The sequence below is a fragment of the Rhizophagus irregularis genome, chromosome 25, assembly GCF_026210795.1.
Source record: "Rhizophagus irregularis chromosome 25, complete sequence".
Taxonomy (NCBI): domain Eukaryota; kingdom Fungi; phylum Glomeromycota; class Glomeromycetes; order Glomerales; family Glomeraceae; genus Rhizophagus; species Rhizophagus irregularis.
The window spans coordinates 1,483,022-1,506,736 of NC_089453.1; the positions used below are offsets into that span (position 1 = coordinate 1,483,022).

The 23,715-nt window shown below is 30.1% G+C and overlaps 7 protein-coding genes across 8 annotated transcripts; 2 read left to right on the plus strand and 5 right to left on the minus strand.

Annotated features, from left to right (window-relative positions):
* Positions 1-1,849: 1,849 nt before the first annotated feature.
* OCT59_016803 (uncharacterized protein) lies at positions 1,850-2,235 on the minus strand (the record flags this gene model as incomplete). The annotated part of the gene is made up of 2 exons (XM_066145926.1): positions 1,850-1,924; positions 2,086-2,235. 2 exons carry the CDS (start codon positions 2,233-2,235, stop codon positions 1,850-1,852), a joined length of 225 nt encoding a protein of 74 aa, XP_066003662.1.
* Positions 2,236-6,952: 4,717 nt separating this feature from the next.
* On the minus strand, positions 6,953-7,408 carry OCT59_016804 (uncharacterized protein; the record flags this gene model as incomplete). Its single annotated transcript, XM_025310835.1, has 1 exon — positions 6,953-7,408. The coding sequence occupies one exon, from the start codon at positions 7,406-7,408 to the stop codon at positions 6,953-6,955; it is 456 nt and encodes a 151-aa protein (XP_025178102.1).
* Positions 7,409-10,963: 3,555 nt separating this feature from the next.
* Positions 10,964-13,285, plus strand: OCT59_016805 (uncharacterized protein; the record flags this gene model as incomplete). Its single annotated transcript, XM_066145927.1, has 18 exons — positions 10,964-10,981; positions 11,075-11,121; positions 11,205-11,252; positions 11,336-11,362; positions 11,466-11,503; positions 11,588-11,635; positions 11,720-11,767; positions 11,850-11,898; positions 11,981-12,030; positions 12,115-12,153; positions 12,231-12,275; positions 12,400-12,409; positions 12,497-12,540; positions 12,619-12,667; positions 12,742-12,778; positions 12,883-12,903; positions 13,124-13,173; positions 13,252-13,285. The coding sequence occupies 18 exons, from the start codon at positions 10,964-10,966 to the stop codon at positions 13,283-13,285; spliced, it is 702 nt and encodes a 233-aa protein (XP_066003663.1).
* A 1,825-nt stretch (positions 13,286-15,110) lies between these two features.
* On the minus strand, positions 15,111-16,425 carry OCT59_016806 (uncharacterized protein; the record flags this gene model as incomplete). Its single annotated transcript, XM_025317529.2, has 3 exons — positions 15,111-15,886; positions 16,000-16,011; positions 16,143-16,425. The coding sequence occupies 3 exons, from the start codon at positions 16,423-16,425 to the stop codon at positions 15,111-15,113; spliced, it is 1,071 nt and encodes a 356-aa protein (XP_025178103.2).
* A 1,299-nt stretch (positions 16,426-17,724) lies between these two features.
* OCT59_016807 (uncharacterized protein) lies at positions 17,725-18,168 on the minus strand (the record flags this gene model as incomplete). Its single annotated transcript, XM_025326049.1, has 1 exon — positions 17,725-18,168. The coding sequence occupies one exon, from the start codon at positions 18,166-18,168 to the stop codon at positions 17,725-17,727; it is 444 nt and encodes a 147-aa protein (XP_025178104.1).
* Positions 18,169-18,894: 726 nt separating this feature from the next.
* On the plus strand, positions 18,895-21,177 carry OCT59_016808 (uncharacterized protein; the record flags this gene model as incomplete). 2 transcript variants are annotated; one of them, XM_025326050.2, is made up of 4 exons in its annotated part: positions 18,895-19,188; positions 19,251-19,382; positions 19,475-20,468; positions 20,539-21,177. In XM_025326050.2, 4 exons carry the CDS (start codon positions 18,895-18,897, stop codon positions 20,856-20,858), a joined length of 1,740 nt encoding a protein of 579 aa, XP_025178105.1. In that variant the 3' UTR covers positions 20,859-21,177. The 2 variants fall into 2 exon arrangements, with proteins under 2 accessions (XP_025178105.1, XP_066003664.1); XM_066145928.1 differs by having other exon boundaries at positions 20,577-21,177.
* Positions 21,178-21,304: 127 nt separating this feature from the next.
* OCT59_016809 (uncharacterized protein) lies at positions 21,305-22,890 on the minus strand (the record flags this gene model as incomplete). Its single annotated transcript, XM_066145929.1, has 5 exons — positions 21,305-21,341; positions 21,411-21,445; positions 21,720-21,747; positions 21,819-21,839; positions 22,691-22,890. 5 exons carry the CDS (start codon positions 22,888-22,890, stop codon positions 21,305-21,307), a joined length of 321 nt encoding a protein of 106 aa, XP_066003665.1.
* Between the last annotated feature and the right edge of the window lie 825 nt (positions 22,891-23,715).

Consider the following 23,715-nt stretch of genomic DNA (forward strand, 5'->3'; position numbering starts at 1 on the left):
ACTTTACATAATGTGAAAGTGGGGTTTGAGAACTGAAGGTCCAATTCCCACTGAAACATTGGATGTGTGGGTCACAGAATGTTAAAAATAATATTGATTTTTCTTATTATATTAAAAGAGTTTCTATCAGCTCTAGAATCTTAATTTTGATATTATATTTTTAAGCTTTGTGTGGGTTCTCCATCTTCAAAAAGCATATCAATTTTTATTAATATATTAGAAAAGCTTCTAATGGCTCTAGAATCTTAATTTTTATATCAACTTTTCAGTTATATTTATTAAATCTAACAAAAATTATTATATCAGGAATTGATTCTGTGTGAGTTAATTCATTAATTATTACTTAAGTCTAACGAAAATAATGAAAATAAATCTAACGGTCCTTATTACTTCTTAAATAAGTCTAACAAAAAAATAAGTCTAACGAAAATAAGTCTAACAGTTCTTATTACCTTATAATTAAGTTTAACAGTTTTTTTAAGTCTAACGAAAATTCATAAATAAGTCTAACCAAAAAATAAGTCTAACCAAATAACTCTAACTACCCTAAATAAGTTTAACCAAAAATGTGTATAACAGAAATGGTTTCAGGCATGTTAGCTTATTAAATGGCATATCGAATAAATAAATCTAACAAAAAATTGTAAATAAGTCTAACTGTCCCAATTTCTCCATCATAAGTCTAACGAAATATCTATACCATATTTTATATATATGCGCATTAGCTTATTAAATGGCATATCAAATTATTAAGTCTAACGAAAATTTGTCCTAATTTCTCTAGTATAAGTTTAACGAAAAAATTTAAGTCAAATGATTGTCCTAAGTTCTCCATTAATAAGTCTAATGAAAATTGTAAATAAAGAACTGGTTTTGTGCAGGCAAGCTTCTTAATATTAACTAGCATATTTTATATAAAAGTCTAATGAAAATAACTCCTGTAAAAATCCTGAAAAATCTGCGGAATTGTCCTAATTTTTTCTTAGTCAAGAATGGGTTCAGCATAAGCTAGCTCATCAAATAGCATAAAACTTTAAGAAAAAATATAAAAAAGCAAGTCTAATGAAAATTTAGCAAATGCCCATTGGTCATTGGATATTACACCTAAAATTTAAGTTAGCCGAAATAATCTTTTCATTTATTCTGGTTGGCAACTAATACAATAATCTCCTTCTTCCATTTTATCAGAATGAAGCATTTTCTGTAAAGAGAAATATTAAGATTTGTAAGCGTATTTCTATAGGTAACTATTATTTCCTCATAACTTCTTTCTCGTATCTCTGATCAAAGTCTATCATAGAATTGGATAGCAAAGGATTGGCCAACATAAGTTCTTTCTTATCAAAGTCTATCATAAAATTGGGTAACATAATAATTTCTAACATGTAGTGGACATTGTCCACAAGCAGAGGCTGTAAACTTTCTGCAATCAAAACAAGGTATACGTTTTTTAGCCTTTCAATAGAATCGACATTCTTCAGGCCTAGTACTAGCATTCCCACAAGCCATTCCAGTATTGCAGAGAAATGGGCAAGAATATGTACCAATCATCCTACTTTTTTATTACTAAATTTGAAAAGATTAATTAATAATTAGTTAATACTTCAGTTTTGCAATAGCTAGAACCGCTTGGAAAGCTTGTAAATACTTATCTTTAGTAGGGTTTCTATAATTGAAAAGTGATAGGTACATAGGAAATAAATAATTAAAGAAAAAATTATATAAGCAAGTAATAGTACGATGGTTAGAACTAACACCATAATTAGAAAAATAAGAAGTGATAAAAAAGATATAATCTGTAAATGTTGTGGTTATAAATGCTCAATGCTCCAAAAACTTCGTAAACATCTTAAGTGAAAAAATCCATGCAAACCATTACAAAAGCAAAAGGAAGTAGCTTATATTCAAATGCCAATTCAGGTGCCTATTTAAAAAGTTAATTAACAGGTTATTTAAGCTTCCAAAAATCAAAAGCAAACATGAGTAAAGCTCTAGTGTAAATATGAGCAACAAGGAAAAGTCACATGTGGTAATCCCAACTCTAGTTTCTGAGCTACTAGCTTCATGTTTTAAAAATGATTTTACAATTGGATTAATTTCGCTGGCCTTTTTTTCAGATAATGGTTTGCATTTCTGTGATGTGAGACGAATCCATGCCTCATTTATTAGGGAAGCTGGTAATTTTGCTAGTAAGTCAGAATATGCCTGATTAAATACCATTATATATTTATACATTGCACAAAAAAATATGGAATTTCATGGAATTTTAAAAAATAGACCACCAGGGTCAGTTTTATCATAATACAAATAATACATTTATGGCTTTTTTATAAATAAGAAGAGACGTACTAAAGTTTATTTTTTAGTAAGAAGCGCATATACTTATGTTCTGTAATAATGCAGGTATCATGCACAGCGCTTGTGTGATTATCATTACATTACATAGGACTAATATAGAATAAGCAGATCATAATCTTTATTCTGCATAAACCTGCAGGTGGTATATTTCACTAGATAGATCAAAAATTTATGTCGTACATGCATTAGCTATGAGGCATGGATAATATATTATTTTATTAAGACAAAGGAAAAAAATAACTTCAATTAGATTCATTTTGCTGGTCCAAGGAAATTTCGACTGGCAGGAAAATTGTATTCATGGCTGATCTTTTCCTAATATTGATTAAGACCGCCTATAAAAATATACTGAATACATTTATGTCAATTTTTTGAGAACATTCTAACCATACTTTATCTTTATATCACCAGTCTTTAGACATCATGGTATGGATCTCTATATCATATGATCCCAACATATCCCTTCTGACAAATAGGACAGATATGCATTATATCACAATATCGATCACTTGCTGATCATGATATATGTGATATCACGTTAAATTTGAAGCTTTATTCTAAGCAATAAATGTTATGTTAAATTATTTCATTTAATAGTTTAATTTATCAATAATTTAATATAAAAGTATTGTGGCAAAATAAGATGTGTTTCCAAAGTTAGATTTTACGTCAAATTTTCAATAATTAATATATATGCTATATATATGCTGATCATCTGCTAATCTGATTTTGAAGCTTCAGGCGAAGATACAGATCTTCAGGCGAAACTTAAAACTTTTACAGTACTATATTATTTAGGTATTCAAGAATCAATGGCTAAAATAAACATGGATAATTTTTGATAACTCAAAAGTTATCATTAAATAAATGTTTACAATTATTTTAAAATTGATATATATCTGATATTTGGCAAAATCTTTATGAATTATTTTAAGAACTAATTTATTAACAATAAATAAAATAAAGTAAATAAAATTGAAATTTTATACATTATTATGTAGAATTTTGAAAAAATTAATTCAATGGTATTTTTTTATGTGATAATATTGGCCAAGTGATCAGCAAAATGATCAGCAATATCGTGATAATATAGGAATGTCTGCCCTGTTACAAATCATCTACTAATGAGATTTTCTTTAGTATTTTAATAATATTTGGGATTCTGTGCCCATTTAATATGGTAGACCAATCTATCCAATTTTTACTAGAAAAAAGAACATAACCTTTTTGTTCTAATAATATTCTAGCATATTCAAAAGTTATCTATTGTAATCGGTATGCTAATTGATTTCGTTTCTCTTCTGTCCAAGTTCTAGCAGAATAAAGGGTATGATTATATAACATGTTAAAATAATCAGATTTCTGGTTAAATTTTATTAGTTCTCCATTAATATAATAATAATACTCATCACAAGGAATAATACCTAAATACTTCTATCTGCCAAACAGGACGGACATCCCCATATTATCACGAAATTGCTGATCATTTTACCAATCACTTGTCCAATATTATCACATAAAAAAATACTATTGAATTAGTTTTTTCACAAATTCTACATAATAATGTAAAAAATTTCGATTTTATTTACTTTATTTTATTTATTGTTAATAAATTAATTCTTAAAATAATTCATAAAGAATTTGTCAAATATCAGACATATATTAATTTTACAATAATTGTAAACATTTATTTAATGATAACTTTTGGGTTATCAAAAATTATCCAGGTTTATTTTAGCCATTGATTTTTGAATACCTAAATAATATACTGTAAAAGTTTCAAGTTTCGCCCAAAGATCTATAGCTTTCCCGAAGCTTCAAAGTCACGTTAGCAGATGATCAGCATATATATAGCATATATATTAATTATTGAAAATTTGACGTAAAATCTAACTTTAGAAACACACCTTATTTTGCCACAATACTTTTATATTAATTTATTGATAAATGAAACTATTAAATAAAATAATTTAACATAAATTGTCAGAACATTTATTGCTTAGAATAAAGCTTCAAATTTAACGTGATATCACTTATATCATGATCGGCAAGTGATCGACATTGTGATATAATGCATGTCCGCCCTGTTTATCAAGAGTTCCATCATTCTTCACCATCTCCCAAACCTGTTTTACTAAAGATTCAGGTCTCTTGTAATTCCTGTAAGCTCGCTGGATAACTGTTATATAGAAATTCTCAAACTGATAGTTATATTGTTTAGTAATCAAGAATCCACAAGATCGCTTCATTGATTTTCCTAAACTCCAAAATACGTTATTAAAATAGATTAAAAGATCTAACCCAGAATAGGCCGGTAAATCATGTATAACGTCTGCAGGTAATACATTTTACAGGCGATCATCCAGATTATATAGTGCAAAAAATAAATTATATTTTAGTTAGTAATTAAAATATTTTTTGGAATCAATCAGTTAAACTGGTTAAACAATTGTGACTTTTGTTCCATCTCTTAATTTTAACACAGTGCCTTTTGTGAATGGTAATAAGTTATTTTGTTTTGCATACTGAGACGAGATAAATATTTCGCTTGTATTGCTTTTGCAATTTGATGATTGATAAGAAGTTGGTGAAATCATTTTTTGCCTGATAGATGAAATACAAGCTGGCTCAAAATTTGGAGCACTAGGCATAGTATTTTCTGCTATAGTTACTTTAGCCTGTGCATAAGCTTCATAGAGAATTGTACAAGTATCATAATCATATGATATCGATGCCAATTTATCCTTTTCTGAATGTGAGGTAGATTGGAAGAAAAGTTTTAGGTGAAGACGTTCCAGTTTTGCCTCTTCTTATAATATAGATTGTTTATATTACCAGATACTAAATTCTTTACTATCAATAGATTGGAGAATTTTATTTATTCTTGCATATTCATTTGAAATAGTATTTCCAGAAATACATCTCTTCAAGTAGTTATATCAATAGCGATCCTCAAAACGACCATTTGCAGATATGAAAACTAAAGAGTCACATATACTGCAATATATATAATTGGTTGGACGATTATGAATCCTATTATCTACATATAGCTTTTCATACATTGTAATATATCCATTCTTAGAAAGAATTCTTAGGTTCTCTTCTAGTATTTCCCTAAATGAATCATAAATATGAGAGCACCATATTTCTGGTGTTTTATGATCATGTCTTTCTACTAAAGGCAATAATGCACCAACTATTCTTGTATATTCTTCAGAGTCTACATAGGACCCAGAAATATATATACAGGGGTAGGGTACACAGATGCGTCACCATCATAGTGGAATTAGACGGAGTAAAGTTTTGATTTGCGTACAATTTTAGAATTTTTCATCTATAGTTAGGTCATCAAGATTGCGTATTTTTTATCAAATTTTTTATATGTAAAAAATTAGTTTGCGTATTTTTGACCTAAATTTGGCTAATCTTATATATATAATATATTTACTGTACGTACTGTACGTACTTATTTAATTAACCGAATTGTAAGAAATTTCTAAGGGTTAAAAAGTGAAATTTTAGAAAAATATTATTAAAAAAATGGTAAATTCTATTTTTTCACATTAGTATTTATAATATAGAAGCCATGATAAAATAATTAATAACTTAATGTCTGAAATTTTATTTGCGTATTTTTGCAGGATTTTCAATATCAGGTGTCAATTATGTGTATTACTCATATAAAAAGTCTTTGTGTACACTGTACAGCTCATAGTAAAAAAATTTTTCGCCACCTGACCCCTATATATATATTTCTGGGTCCTGTCTACATCTTTATAGTGTAGTTCAATTAGCTTAGAATAGGCTCTACTATCTAATTCCATATTAGTGTTTTGGTAGATTATAATAGAATATAATGATTTTTTATTGATTTATACTGTTTTTAGCGATTTTAACTGATTTAGCAATACTATACTCTAATAAATATCAGATTCAAATTTATACAGATTTGCTGGTTAAGCAGTTTTAATAATTTATGGCAGTTTTATTAATTTGTAGCAGATTTAGTGAGACTACATACTAGTAAATACAAATTCATTTTATTCAATTATAAGCATATTGGAGATTTATATAGGGTTATATCTTAAGCTATGCTAATTTTATATTTACATGTATATGTACAGCGAGTTTCTATAAATTACGAGATGATCAGCTAACAGATTTCAGATTTTTTTTTAGCCAGATAAGCATAACGGGAATTCATTATAAATAAAATGCACATGTAAAAAAAATATTATTTTTCTAATGGTCATTATGCAAAACCAGAATTAGCATCTGGTTAAATTTATCTTCTGAAACTTATATTTTTTCTGATGGATAGCGTCAGGTTAAATTTATCTCCAAAAGTGCTGTGCATACTATGACTAGATTATTTTTCTGATGGTAGAGTTTGGACAAGCTTGTTTGAGCTCATCAGCAGAAGAATGAATGAATCATGTGATGTAATACAGTATATCAAGTGATAATTTATAGTAAATAAAAATATAAGTCCGAATTGTGGGCAGAACTTTATTAAATCATTTTAGCTAGTATTTAAAAGAAAAATATTCTCTTAAAAATGATAGCCAAGGCTGGACAAGCTAGTTTGAATTCGTCAAATCTTATGCGTTAAAATTTCAGCCATTACATATTTGATTTCATTTGCAGTTAGATTTAAGATGAATGATGGGGGAATAGATCTAATCCTAGCTATTTTTTCTTTACCTATGGTATTAAAAAGTTTATAAACCTTTTCGGATTTCTCTATCTTTTTTTGCAAAGCTTCATTAGAGCATTTTGTCTCTGGAATCACCACCTTAACCTCCTTTTTAACTATCGCTTCAGATTTATCCTTGCTAAACTCAGGTTTTAATTCCTTGTATCGTTTAAATACAGCTTTCCTAAAATTAAAATAACTGAAAATGAGACCTCGAGATGCTTCTTCATTTTTAGTTTCAGCATGATCAATCCTTTCAGAGAATTGTAAAAAACTACTTGCGCTTTTATTTATTTCTTCCAAGCTTCTACTGGGATTATCAGTTAATAATTCTTCGATAAGTTGTTTTAGCATGCTTGATGTCTTCTTTTTCCCACCAGTTTTTTTCGCTTTCTTACTAGACGATTTTTCGGTAGATGCGGATGATTCCTAGTATGTTTTTTCTGCACAGTACTTGGCTCTACTGGAGTTTCTATATCATCAATTTCCATATCAGTTGATAGGCATATAGGACACAGCTTTTGTGGATTATCGATACAGTTGTAATGGACGATATGTTTGCAGGTTAAGTATATGCGAGGTTTTGGTGAAGGATGAGTAAAGGTTTAAAAAAAGCCTAGAGAAGGAAGATACAAAGAAAGGTCTTCAGAACATTTAACATATCTTAATTAACTTCCCATCTGTTGAGTTCCTATATTCTCAACCCCTTCCATATGCATGGGTAGAGAAGTTAGGATAAACCTTTCACTCATCATGTTAGTTAAGGCCAAAGTTTCGCTTGATTGGAATAATGGTGAATCTTGAATAATAACATTCAATTCTGGCAATCAGCCAATCGGATAATTCACAATGGTAGAAAATATTTCTGTGATTTCTACATTCTTTTCACAATCAGAAATGGACATGAGTTTGGTACATTAAGCATAAGCTTTTTTTCAGCATAGAGTCTATGAAAAATGTGCTTACAGCGTAGTCGGATGAACTCTTTGAGAGGAAATGTCAAAATGTCATTATTACATTCGGAGCATAGTTCTAATTCTGAGAAATCTATACCACTGACAGTTTTATCATTGAGACTTTTGAGAATATTATATCTGAGGTTTTTATATCTAATGAGAGAGGGTCTCTCGGATTCCGAAATACTGCTCTCTTCTCTACTTTGTGTGTTGCTGATTAGGCCAATATTGATTTCATCAACAGTGGTCGCTGAGATCTCCCTATTCCCTCTGTCATCAATTTACAGAGTTGCCACATCAAATAGGCATTCTTATGGTCGAACGAACGAATAAATGAATGAACGAACAATTAAATAAATAAACAAGTTAATAATCAACAACATAAAGCAACATTCTTGGTTTACAACATAAATAGCGTTAGTAATATAAAACATCAAGCAACATAAAATTAGTTTTAACTTCTCTAAATTTTCCTCAATTTTTATCCACTTTACCTTTAATTTCAAACTTTGATAGCTTTCGCTACGAAATATTTTATTTATTTCAACTTCAAAATTTCGATAATTCTCTTTACAAAAGTGTATATTTTATTCATCTCATAATTATCATTTTATTCAATTAAAATTAATTAAGTTAACATTAATTAAAGTTTAAGGCGAACCTATTACCTTTAATTAATATTATACTTTATTAATAAATAATTAAATTTAACTATTCTAAATTACATTGTAGATGAGATTCTCGATAATTTCTATGATTTCTTGGATGATATGGAATTACTTTAAATTCCGCTCTCTATTTATACAAACTTTCTATTCTAATATATACTATCTGTTATGTTCTTTTTATATGTTATCTTTCTAATATGCTATCTTTTAATATACTATCTTTTAATATGCTATCTTTTAATATGCTATCTTTTAATATGCTATCTTTTAATATGCTATCTTTTAATATGCTATATGTCATCTTTTATGTTCCATCCTTTTAATATACTATCTTTCAATATGTTTCTATTTTTAATATGTTATGTTTCATCTTTTGTGGCTTATATCTTTTCGTATTATCTTTTATATTATCTTTTATATTATATTATCTTTTATATATATTATCTTTTATATTATCTTTTATATTATCTTTTATATTATCTTTTTATATTATCTTTTATATATATTATCTTTTCATATTATCTTTTTATATTATCTTTTATATTATTGTTTTTATGTATTTTCATTATGCGTGTTCCTTTAGTCCGTTATCCCTTCATTTTATATGATTTATCTTTTGTGGCTTATAATTATTCCTTCTAATTGTTCTTATTGTTGAACTTAATAATAATAAACTAGTTACTAAGCTGCAATTGATCGATTCCCTACTTAATCTATTGGTTTCTTGTTAATCATTCAATAAATATTACATCATGTAGATCATTCCTCTTCCTAAATATTTATCCTTTTCGGCTAATCATTTATCCATTCATGCTGATTCAAGATTAGTTCGTTCGTACTTAGTACTTGATCCCTATAAAAAGTATTTATATTTAAAATATAATTAAAAACTTTTTAAAATATATTTAAAATATACTTAAAATATATTTAATTTAAAAATTGCGAAATACTTATAATATACTTAAAATGTATTTAAAATTATCTTAAAATATATTTCTAATATATTTAATTTTTGCCCAAATACTTAAAATATACTAAATATACTTAAATTATATTTAAATTAAAATTTAAATATATTATAGATATATTTTTTACATACTTAAAATATATTTATAATATATTTCATAATATATTTTAAGTATATTTTAAGTATGTAAAAAATATACTTATAATAATTTTATAATATACTTAAATTTTAATTTAAATATAATTTAAATATATTTTAAGTATATGGGCAAAAATTAAATATATTAAACATATATTTTAAGATAATTTTAAGTATATTTTAGATATATTAAAAATATATTATAAGTATTTTGCAATTTTTAAATTAAGTATATTTTAAATATATTTTAAGTATATTTTAAGTATAATACTTTTTATAGGATGTTCACATTTGTCCATTTGGTATATTATTTATTCACGCTTAATATTTGACAGTTTACATCGCTTCTGTATTAACTGAGCTCTCTTGATTCTCCATACCTGTCCACTTATCACTCTCATGATCAGCTATTTTGCTGACTAAAGCTAAAGATGGGTTTTTATATCACTTGTAAATTTCGCAGGAGAAAACATTCCCCAGATTTTTACTAGCAATTATGCACTACATTTTGTCATTACACTATCTCCCGGCAAATCTATAAAAATGACTTCATGATTAGTGCATCTGGCTGATGATCTCTTAGTGATCCTATATGCGAAATAATGATTACTGGAAAAAATATCCATATCCGATTATTGTTTTGTCAGTATAATGGTTATAGGTGCTGTCAGAATTCACTGGTCGAAATCAAAACTTTCGGTCATGTGACAAATCGGCTGATCTGTCACACATTTCGGCCAAATTTCGTAAATTATTAAAAATTGGCCAAATTTTGACATATATGATTTATGGTCAATTTATTAATTTTGTTAATCAAACGTTACGCATTACACGTTATGCGTATTAAAAGTTTAAAAAAGGATCATCTTATACATCCTTTTTTAAACTTTTAATAATTTTTTTCTTCCCTCCCTTTCCTTTTCTTCGTTCCCCTTCCCTGTTTCCCTTCTTCCCCTTTTCCTTCCTTCCCTTTTCCTTCCTTCCCCTTCCCCCTTTCACTTTTTTTACTTTTTTTTTATAGGTTCGGCTTTCGGGTGGGCTTCGAAAGTACAGAAACTCCAAAGATTCGTAAGTACGAATTCTTTGGAGTTTATTTTATTTTTTTTTAATATGAACAGTTACTAACCGTTCTTTTTTTACTTTTTTTTTAGGTTCGGCCATTCGGGTGGGCTTCTGAAGTATGGAAAAACCAAGTTTCGTAAGTACGAAACTTGGTTTATTTTTTTTTTATTTTTTTAATTTAATTTAATATGAATGGTTACTAACCGTTCTTTTTTTACTTTTTTTTTAGGTTTGGCCGTTCGGGTGGGCTTCCGAAGTATGGAAAAACCAAGTTTCGTAAGTATGAAACTTGGTTTATTTATTTTTTATTTTTTTAATTTAATTTGGTTACTAACCGTTCTTTTTTTACTTTTTTTTAGGTTCGGCCGTTCGGGTGGGCTTCTGAAGTATAGAAACCCCAAAGATTCGTAAGTACAAATTCTTTGGAGTTTTTTTTTTATATTTTTAATATGAACGGTTAATACTAACCATTCTTTTTTATTTTTTTTAGGTTTGGCCGTTCAGGTGGGCTTCCGAAGTATGGAAAAACCAAGTTTCGTAAGTTCGAAACTTGGTTATTTTTTTTGTTTATTTTTAATATTATGAACGGTTATTAATAACCGTTCTTTACTTTTTTTTAGGATCGGATGTTCTGAAGAATGGGAAAATTCCAAGATTCGTAAGAATCTTGGATTTTTTTTTATTTTTTTTAAAAAAAAATATTATGAACGGTTACTAATAATCGTTCTTTTATTTTTTATAGATTCGGATGTGCTTCCGTGTTCTGAAGAACGGGAAAATTCCAAGATTCGTAAGAATCTTGGATTTTTTTTTATTTTTTTTAAAAAAAAATGTTACGAACGGTTACTAATAACCGTTCTTTTATTTTTTATAGGTTCGGGTGTGCTTCCGTGTTCCAAAGAACGGGAAAATTCCAAGATTCGTAAGAATCTTGGATTTTTTTTTATTTTTTTAAAAAAAATGTTACGAACGGTTACTAATAACCGTTCTTTTATTTTTTATAGGTTCGGGTGGGCTTCTGTGTTCTGAAGAATGGGAAAATTCCAAAGATTCGTAAGAATCTTGGATTTTTTTTTTATTTTTTTAAAAAAATATTACGAACGGTTACTAATAACCGTTCTTTTCTATTTTTTAGGATCTGGTGGGCTTCCGAAGAACGGAAAACCAAGAAACCAAGATTCGTAAGTAAGTACAAATCTTGGTTTAATTTTTTTGTTTTTTTTTTAATATATGAACGGTTTACTAATAACCGTTCTTTTCTTTTTTTAGGATCGGGTGGGCTTCTGAAGAACGAAAACCTAAAGATTCGTAAGAATCTTTAATTAATTTATTTATTTATTATTATTACGAATGGTTTACTAACCATTCTTTCTTTTTTTTTATAGGATCGGGTGGGCTTCTGAAAAATGAAAACCCAAAGATAAAGATTCGTAAGTACGAATCTTTACTTTATAATTTTTTTTTTGTTTTTTCTTTATTACGAACGGTTACTAATAACCATTTTTTTCTTTATTTTTTAGGTGCGGTGGGCTTCCGACGAACGAAAACCCAAAGATAAAGATTCGTAAGTACGAATCTTTACTTTATAATTTTTTTTTTTAATTTTATTAATGAACAGTTACTAATACCGTTCTTTTCTTTATTTTTTTAGGTGCGGTGGGCTTCCGACGAACGAAAACCCAAAGATAAAGATTCGTAAGTAATATACTTACGAATCTTTTTTTTTAATGTTATGGAACGGTTACTAACCGTTCTTTTGATTTTTTTTTATAGGTTCGGGTGGATTCCGTCTTTCCAAGGAACGGAAAAAACTAAAGATTCGGTATGAATCTTTATTTTTTATTTTTGTTTATTATTACGAACGGTTTCTAACCGTTCTTTTTCTTTTTTTTTTAGGTTGGTGTCTTCCGAAGAATGGAAAAAACCAAGATTAGTACGAATCTTGGTTTTATTTTTATTTTTTTTTTATAATATTAACGAACGGTTACTGATAAACCGTTCTTATTTTATTTTTTTAGATTTAGTGGGCTTTCGAAGAACAATGGAAAACCAAGATTCGTAAGTAAGTACGAATCTTGGTTCTTTTTTTATTTTTTATTTTTATTTTATATTACTACGAATGGTTTACTAATAACCGTTCTTTTCTTTTTGTAGGTTTCGGGATCTTTAGAAAAGTGGAACCAAGATTCGTACTTACGAATCTTGGTTTATTTTTTATTTTTTTTTAATATTATTATGAACGGTTATTAATAACCGCTCTTTTTTTTTCTTTTTATAGATTTGGTGTCTCGGGTGGGTTCTCGATAAACAGAAAAAAACCAATGATTCGTAAGTAGAATCTTAGGTTTTTTTGCTTTTTTTTAATATTATGGAACGGTTACTAACCGTTCTTTTCTTTTTTTATAGTTTCGGTGGGTTTCTAAAAGATCAAGATTCGTAAGTATATACGAATACATGAATTATGTGATTGTGGAATTGTAGATTAGTAATACTTATTTGTAATATGCATTTATAAATAAAGTTGTGATTTATTGCGAATATTAAATAAAATGAGTTGTGGCTGAATATTAGTAAATAAATTTAGTACAAATTTGCAACATAAATTAAGTAACATTCGGAAAACTATTCACCAAAATTTGCTATCTGAAATTGTTCCGAATGTTAACTGAATTTTGGCCGAAATTTCAAGTCGAACTTTAGGCGAGTGGCAGCGAACTGCAGCCAAAAAATCAGCTAAAGTTCGACCAGTATTAGACCATAAATTAGCCTAAAATCGGCTGGTTGAATTTTGGCCGATTTGGACTATTTTGACCAGTGATTCCTAATTACGACATTTCGGCATTACGACATATGTCGTAAATAATGCCGTAACTGTAATGTGACGCCGTAATTAATCATTATCACGTGACTTTTACAAATGCTAAACGATCGACAGGAATGTTTCCTTTTTTGGAAACTCGTGTAACCTTGTGCAACCTATTATTCAATTTTATTGAGGGATATAATTTCATTTTTTGGAAATCTGTATAACGTCACGTGATGAAACGCGAAAAAATTGACCCAGCATTACGAACTTAAGTTTAGTCTTATTCATTTACGGCATATATATTTACGACATTACGGCGTTAAATTCAATTATGGCATTACGGCATCACAGTGTTTACGATTTACGGCATTTAATTACGGCGTTACGGCACGTGCCGTAATCGTAAAAATAATTCTGACAGCATCTATAATAATAGTAGCGTGAACCAGAAAGAGACATGACGCAAAAAATAAACTTAGAAAAAATTAATGCGAAATATATATATATGCTAATCTTATATCACACAGCCTATTCTTCAGCAAGAATTTTACCAAATATCTTCTGGTAGGTGACTGCTATGCTTTGTTAGAGCATAACTCCAATCACTTTATTATTCTGTTACCCACATACAGTAAAAAAAATCAGTAATAAAGCTTTATTGCTATGCAATTAAATTTATACAACAAATACAATTGATTTTTTACATATATTATTATTATATTATCAGTAATCTAATTATTTGTTATGATTGAAAAAAATGCAGATTTTCTAAATATCTAAAAGCATATTGTAAAATAAAAATACTAGCAAATCATCATGATGAATGATTGATCCAACTGTGTTTAAGTGCCAACTCTGCTGTCAACTTTTTTGATTTTAATTTTTCCACAAAACCCTTCCCTTGATTTGATGTTATCTGACTATTAAGCGCTTCTAGCATCTTTCCCAACTGGTACATTTCTGATGTGGTTGTATAACAGCCAGCAGTTGTAAGCGTATTATCATCGTATCCACTCAATTTTTCATTACAAGTACGTCTATTGTAAAATCTGTGCTCAAAATCGATGAGGACATAGTTAAATTTATCGGGAGATTCAGGAACATAAACAACATTTGGTAATCAGATATCGTGATGAACGAAGTTTCCTTGATGCAATCTGGCTAACCCAGTAAGAATACATTTCATCATTTCCCGTATATTATTTTTATTTTTCAGTTTAGACACGCAAGGAATACCTCAAGTTTTCATCACAACCCTATATATCTCTTTACCTTTGTCAAAGAGAGGCCCTTTTTCAACCTGGACAAGTCCTGGGTGACTTTTACTAGTATAATCATACATTTTTTTAAAAAAATTCACCCAATTATTCACATTAGTTGCATATGGGAGATCCACCTTTAAAATAATCTTTTCAACTACATCGCTTAAAAACGTAATAAAAGAATGACCTAATTTCTGTCATTTTTCAAGAGGTATAAGAGTATTAGGGATGTTGTCACTTATAGTTAAAATGATACGAGCAATGTTTACAACTGTGCGGAAAATAGTAAATCTATCCACAAGGTTGCTAGCATTAAGTTTGCTGGTAAGCGGGGATAGTATACTTGGTTTTTTCTTAGCTTCTATTGAACCATCAATTGCATAGAATCGCACAGTTGACCCCGCAACAGCATAGCCGATCATAAACTGAATTTTACCAAAACATATAGGATCAAGTACATTAAATTTCTCTTCTAATTCTTCTACGGCCGTGTTAAATTCACCAGAGCTTGCCTTCTCCTCACCCTTAAATAGAAGTAGTTTTTTTGTCCAGCATAGAAAATCAGGCCGTTTTGAACTTATCATAGTAGTATCTCGATCAATTTCAATGGGTAAAGCTCCACCAATATATTTATTAAAAGTTTCGAGTGGAACTCTGATCATAGCATCTATCGGATAATGTAACATGCTCTCAGATTTGTTTTCAGAGAATTTCATATCAATTGTAAAAGCACTACTGATGTTTTTCGCTATCGTACTTCGACGTTCATTCTCTGTCGTACAGACATAATCTTTTATTCCAGGATAAATTTGCTCCTCATCAGAAGTCACAGGCAATTTTCGTAGAAGCTGTCGATTAATAAGAGATTGAAGTTCTTCCGCCTTGGTTGGGATTGTTTCGAATCTTTGAATAAGCTCTCCGCAGATTTTGGCACTATTATCAGCTAAATCTGCTTGGTCATAAGTCTGCTTAACTATTTATAAAGGTTATAAATAGAAAGTGTGATATCAGAACATGAGACTCTCGAAAAAATAGAGCTAGGTCATGCGTTATTTACGTTGACCAAAATTATTATGGCTCACTTACCACTGGGTTGCTCTACGATAACGCGAATGTGTTTTTTGGGCAGGTTTGACGATAAGAAGCGGGAAAGAAAAGCACAAGAATAAGTAAGTATTTTGTATTATTGGCAAATATGACACGGTGTAGCAAGAATGAAGTTGGCTTACCTCCTTTGATTTGTTTAAGCAATCTTTCGAGTTTTTTGGCTGGAGCACCTGGTATTTCCCATCTTTCAAAATCTAAAACAGTAAAATCAAGTAAGGTATCACCCTTAACTCTCTGATTATATATTATATTGATATCTTCGCCTTCAAAGTCTAATTCAGAACTCTTCTCTTGCAAAAATTCCTTAACTCTATCTCGAGTCCATTCATTAATTTCTTCAACTGTTGGGAGACTAGCTGTAGGAGCACTAATAGAAGTACTTGCACTTGCAACTTTGTCGGACATGGCGAAAAAAAAGGTGGTGACAGTTGTACAGTTCAGAAAAAGAAAAAATTTGCAATGGGATTAATGGGATTAGGTATTGCCGTATTGATATGAGAAATCGATTGTCGTACAAATTGATTAGTTGATTAATTACGCAATTGGCTTTTGGATCAATACTGCGCAAAGATTTAATAATTCGGCACGTGAAGGTGCTTATATTAGATGATGCACTGCGCCAGACTTTTGCTGTGCCATTGCATATGACGAGATTCATGTGAGTAATTTCACTGCACGTGTGATGATGGTCAGTGATTTTCTCGGCGAAGATCAAAATGCCGATATATAACAAGAAGAGCAATATGTCCGTTTTATTATGGAACATCTATAGCGGAAAATCGATTAAGATCGTGATGACATGTTTCAAGAAGCTAGCCGAGCAATAAACTAACTTACTTTATAATACTTTACAGAATATATGTACTTGTTTGTTTGATTGGAGATAATATTGATGATGTAAATTATGGTAAGTTTGAATGTTTTGCTTATTTTTTGTTTGTTATTCGGACAAGGCAGATAAAAGGATTCACTAACCAGGTCATCACCTTTTTATATAATTCACAGGATCGATTTTGTTATATGCTTTTGGGAAAATTACGTTAATATGATCGCATCGCGAGAATCTGATCAACGGACTCTCCTTAATATAACAATAAAAGAATTAATAATTTTGAGAAAAAGTTTGAGAATAAAAGTCCCTGGATTTTCGCTGGCAATCTTATTGCCCAATAATTTGCCGATCCAGATTTCCTAAATTATCTGTATTAACATACGAGTAATAAAAATTAGCACTGTATGTACAGTACATTGAATTGCCACGAGAAAAATATTTGACTACATTGCTCAGGTCACTTAGTGGCCTAAACGTCTTTTATTTGCTAAAAAAATTATATGATGCGGGACCAGCCCTGAGTATATGATACCATTCTATGACTTTAGACTATTTATTATACATGATTATTTTTTCGAACAATATTCATCTATTCTAGTTTTTTTTCTAAAGTTTGCCAATACATGCTGTGTCATATGATAATTGTGAAGACTCTTTATTCAATGACGTCTTACTGCGCAAAACATATACTGCTGTGAAGTAGAGATGACGTACTTACTGCGCATGATATATTTAGAAAGCCTGTCAGCGTATGATATCTAAGCCACCCACGTGATTCGGAAAAAAGAAATGTAGTAATAAACTTATAGGACAATCGAGTACCAAATATGCAAAATTCTCCTAGGCGGTTACCGGGGATATAATAGGACTCATCATTGGAAAGGATTTTCTTTCGTATCTTCCGTCACGATAGTAATAACCTCTATGACTCTATCACATTCACCATATTCATTATATCCACCGTATCCACTGTATCTATTATATCCATCATCATCTGAATCGTCTGGGATCTCTTCTTCAGAATCATCGGAATCGGAGTCATCATTACATGAATTGGAGTCACCATCGTGCGTATTAACTTCATTCGTCTCATCAAAATACACATCATCGTTTGAAGTGACAGTGTTCGCTTTAGTGGGATTCACCTCATTGAAAAACATATCTTCATCAAACCACGCCTCTTCTTTGGAATTATCAGAAGTGTTAGAGACATGGGCTAATGGAATAGGTGCAGTTGATTCCTTTGGAGGCAAGACAGGTTCCTCTAGGACCTCGTTATCTTGTTCTACGTCCTCGGAATCATCAGTGAATTCCATATTGGTATAAAGAGGTTTCGGTTCGTTAACCAGAGTCGACTGTAATCATATAAAAAATAAAAATTTCCATATGAATTTTCAATTAAGAAAATGGAATATTAAACTAATTGGTATATGATATACACATTATAATTTTATAATTTTATTGTTCTTTTATCGAAAAATTTTTAACCGAGATTTTGACCAATTGAAGTTAAGGCCTTAAGAATATTAATTGTCACGTGACACTTCAAAAAAATAAGTGCGCGAAGCGCGATAAGCGCGATCAGACAAATTTTTCGCGTCTGCGGATACTATCCAGTTAAGTAATTTTCACGATTTCAAAGTAGAAACAAATAGCGCTAACAGTACCCTACGTCCCTATGGTTTTTGCCCTTTGGCCGATGCTTGGAGGAGTAGTGTCGCAGGATACATCGCTATGACCTTGTTAATGACTATTTTATAATGGCTCTTAGCGTCTACGCCTGGACCTCTCTTCCAGTGTACTTAACAATATCAGTATCCTACGTCCCTATGGTCTTTGCCCTTTGGCCGATGCTTGGAGGAGTAGTGTCGCAGGATATATCACTATGACTCGTTACATAGCTATTTTGTAATGGCTCTTAGTGCCAACGCCTGGACCTCTTTTCCAGTATACTATATTGTTAAACGCGCAATAAAAATATTCGTTTTAATTATAATTATCTCCAGAACACTAACAGTACATCTTTTTTAGATTTGGAAGATATGGACTTTTACCGATACATTTTAACTTGTATAGTGGACACGGATTATAAGGATTGGAATGTTTTAAACTGCCTTAACTATCTGAAGGATCATAATCATTTACAATTTACTTCCGATAGTAAACAAGAGATCTTAAGTGCATTTACAAGTGTCTTTAAGAAAATTAGTGAGTCTTGTACTATAAATTCTAGGGTAACAAAAAAGGCGAAAAAATTATACGATAATGTCCATGAGACTTTTCAAAGAAGAGAGATTACTGAATTTTTTGAAAAAGTGGATCGAGAGTTTGAAGAGGTAAATAAATTATGAATTTTAGCCTATCATATTTATTTTAAATATTATTTTATCATTCATAGAGGCGAAATGAACGGGAACTTGAAAAGTGTTTCGATAAAAATGGATGTGAACTTTTAATTAAGTCTAGCGATTTTCACACACTGAAACTTTCATCGCGTTATGCAGGAAAATCAGAAGAATTGCCAGAAAAAGTATTGTCAGCATTTTTATTCGTGCTTTCTGAATCTATGCACTTGCTTTAATACTCATAATTTGATTCGAATTTCTTTGATACATCATCTAGGATGAGTCGGTATCCGACAGAAGTGATCTTTTTTTAAGAAAAAAACGTAGTATTAATTACAATGAGGAACGTATGATAAAGAGGCTACATCGAGACAGGGAAACCACACCATCACCATGCAGTCCAAAATTGCATCTAATGGATAATCCATTTATTGAAGATAAGGAGGATGACGTCATAATTATTGATGATGTAGATGAACTGTGCTTTGAAGAGGGGGACCCAGCAAATGATCTTAAAGTAGGAGATACTAATGTGGCTCAGTTATTCCGGAAGTATCAAAATGAGTCATTAAAGATTGCAAATAATGGTGGTTTACTTGTTGAATCAAATGTACATGAAATATTGTCTCTGTCTTCGATATTTCTTCTTACTCCAGGCTCACACCCAAATACGATGATTGATATATTTAGTTCATCTTTACTTGATGAAGTACACGAAAAAGTAATCTCGATACAACAATCAGAATTAGATCCTGATTGCGAATTAAAGTTTAGGAAAGCGGCCAAGAAAGCAATTAAAGAGTCACGTGAGTGTGCTGTAGATTGGCTGTGGACGGAACTTTCAAACGATCAAGCCTTAAAGGAGAACTTGGGCATTGTATTCTTAGAGTGTTTGAGATCGTTACCCACGACAAAGATTAAAAATCAACCTAGCGAAATAACGCTGATCACAAATCATCTAGACCATATAATGAAAATGCTGCATAATCCAGATAAACACATTGTTGAGTGGCCCAATACAGGTCTTGATGAAAGCAAGGCGAGAAAACTCCAAGGAAGAAGCAAACAACCGGACTTCACAGTATCTATTATACATCAGCTGCAGGATAATGGTGTTATATTCGTGGGTGAGGTCAGCCCACCTTCAGAAAAAAACAATGTGTATAAGAATTGTAATGACTTAATTCGTGTTGGTGTTTTTATGAAAGATTGCCTGGATTCTGCCATAGGCAAGGGTGCCGATATAAAGGTGCTAGGTTTCCAATGCATTGGTAAGGAATACAATGGGTTGTTTCCTTGTGAAACTTCTTTATTTAATAACTTCGAACATCTGTTCTATAGATCATACAATTGATTTTTATGTGATGGATCTTGTTCAGGGAATTTATATCTTGATTAAGATAGGACAAGTGGCAATTCCTACTTCCTTGAAGGAAGTATCGACTTTTATTGAGGATATGGAAATCCTTCTAATAATACGAAAGGTTTTTCAGCAATCATTTGATAAGTTTTTTGACAAACTTTGCAATCCGAGTTTGCCATCAGTAAAAGCAAGCCTTAGACGTGATACACTTAGAACACCCAAGTTTAGACAGCTTGTAAGTAAAACACGTAATTGCCGTAGAAACTGTCCATTCTGGTTTGGACGTGATAATAGATGAAAATTTATTATTGATATCGAATATTTGGAATGTAGTATATATCCAAATTTATTAATTAATAATATAATAACAGATAATATTTTGAAGAAAAAGAACAAAATCAACATCCAGACTTACGACAAGTATTTTATGACAATGAATTTTGCGGCTAAGTTTTCTTCTTTTAACTACCATATTATAATCGTTCTGCTCTGTGGCTTCTGACCGGTCATTCAATTAATTTTCGTTCAGGATTATTGTCATCATTACATGTTATCCTTACTGTAGTAATTTTCCAATACAATAAATTTCACCAAAGATTTTATTATAGTTCTATCATAGTTTCGGTAAAGTTTCGGCAGTTTCGTTATTTACATATAAGTTTCACTTTTGCCATCTTTTTAATAAGACTTTAATATAGTTTCGCCATATTTTACTTTTTTCGCTGTTACGCCAACCCTCTAGTTTTAGCAAGCAAACTTAATCCTTGCATCAGATTCATCACTATAAAGGGCAATACAGATTAGAAACGTAATACAGAAAGCTAAACCAAAATTTACATCAAGAATTTACCGAAAAAAGAGATTGGTTTCGAGTTCCTTTTCTAACTGAAACCGATGGTTTATACAGTCAAACCTCTATAATTGCACTCTCCATAATTGCAATTATGGAGGTCTGGCTGTAATAGACTTCTACACTGCGCTCTGGCGGATATCCCGGAGTTCGTGTTTCGTCATTTCTGATCTTGGCTCTTTAGAATTTGTAGTTTCGTCTTTTGCCATTTATCGTTAACATTTTCAACGTTTTCCGATTGTTGTTGCAAAGGCTTTTAAGCAATTTGTTTCCGTGACTCTAATTGCTTGCTGGAATATGATTTCTCACATGAGCATAATGAAATTTCGTACCTGTACTGTATAAGTCAAATCATATAGTTAGTAGAAGGAAAGAACCAGAAAGTTAATGTTATAAATTTGAATTCACCTCTCGTTTTGTGCTAATGTACTAACTCAGTAAATCGCTGTTAAAAAAGTAATAATAGAAGAAAATAAGATTAATTAATATAAAATCAAAAACATTATATTATTGCAGCTAAAGAATGTGAGCGAGAAAACCCGGTAGTATCGATATTTTATTCAATAGGGTAAATGAGTAATAGGGCATAACAGATGACAACGCAAAGTATACCCAGTCTAGTATTGACTTGACTCGAAAGTCAAGCTGTGTTGTCAAGAAGTTATGCACTTCTGTACGCAAAATATAATAACCTTAAATGAATTTCTTTAATGATGCTGCTTTTGAACTCTCTTTCGTCAAAGGTTCGTATTTATATTCAATCTTGGCTAAATACTTCTTTGAAATTACAAACTCTAAAAGATTTAGATAAACCGTTCTTAAACGCGTAGTAGACAAAACTTGTAAGTAGGATAAGATGCCAATTTCCGAAGTTTTATTGATTTACAGGGACAGACTTCGTATCACCTTGCATAGGATAGTCCTTCGTTACACTTCGAGCTAATAGCCGCGCCACTTAAATCAAATCAAACAAATAATTTTTAAGATTGAATTGATAACTAATAAATGGGCAAATATTTGGTCATTATTTAATATCGGATTTTAATTTAATTCCTTTGAGGAATTAAAAAAAAAAACTATACATTGTGTAACTAAGATGTCAGTATTTTATTTAATATTTATATAATTTATATAATTTACATTATTTCAATGAAGGGAAATTTACATTATAACAAAAGAAAGAAAATATATAATATATAAATATTTTACATTTATGTCACACTAACTACATCTGATAAAATAATAAAGGACAATATAATTCATTTTAATAGAACTTAAACCCGTTAAAAAATTGATCCCATAGTGGATCCGAAATTGATTGTCGAGGAAGATTTTTAATGCGTTTCTCGTTGTCTTCATTATTGATAAGTACATTATATATTCTATCTGCATTTTGTCGTCTTTCAACTTGATTTTGTTCAGCAAGTCGTGTTTCAAGCCCATTAATTTTAGGGGGTAAATATGTTTGATTTGAAGTCATTATTATTGAGTTTTTTTTAGTATTATTATTATTTTTTTTTTTATTATTTTTTTTTTAAAAGAAAAGGATAAGAAGTAAGATAGAAGGTCAATACTATGTGTTTATATACAAAAAATTTCTTATCAAACAATTAGAGATTGAATAAACAGCATTTTTGCTCACATTATAAAAAAATTCAAACTGATCACAATCGATAACGATTATATATTTTAGATTCCCATTTACGAAGTTATGTGTTGCTCTCTTATTGTTTATGACCGATAATACGCTAAATTTCGAAAGCCGGTGTACGGTAAAAATTATTCGCATCCGAATTTTATCCGCATTAACCTACATTATTTCGCATAAAAAAAAAATTTTTTTTTTCCAAGTATTTAATATTCGGTAATGAGAAAAGAAACAAACATAAAGTCGCATTATCTTAATGTAACAGGGGAGATGCCTGTATTTAGTAATTGATAAAGTTCGGATTGTGAACTGTGAGAACAGTCACTGATGGCAAAGATAAAGTAATCAACATGGTCCGGTTTAACATCCAGTTTATTGTTATTAGCACGAGGAATTCGCTGATAAAGAAAAAAGATCTTGATTACCCGGAATTTGTTCATATTTTAACGAATAAGGATGAACTTTAGTTCGAAAATTAGATACTCGAATCTAAATTTCGAACTAAAGTTCTCATTAGAGATACCTTAAAATAGATTTGGATTTATCCCATTGGTCGTGTAACCTTACAATTGTCTGCTCACAATAGATTAATTTTTCACCGATATTTTTGATTTACCTGATAATGAAATTGTTAAATAAATATTAATATCATTCGAA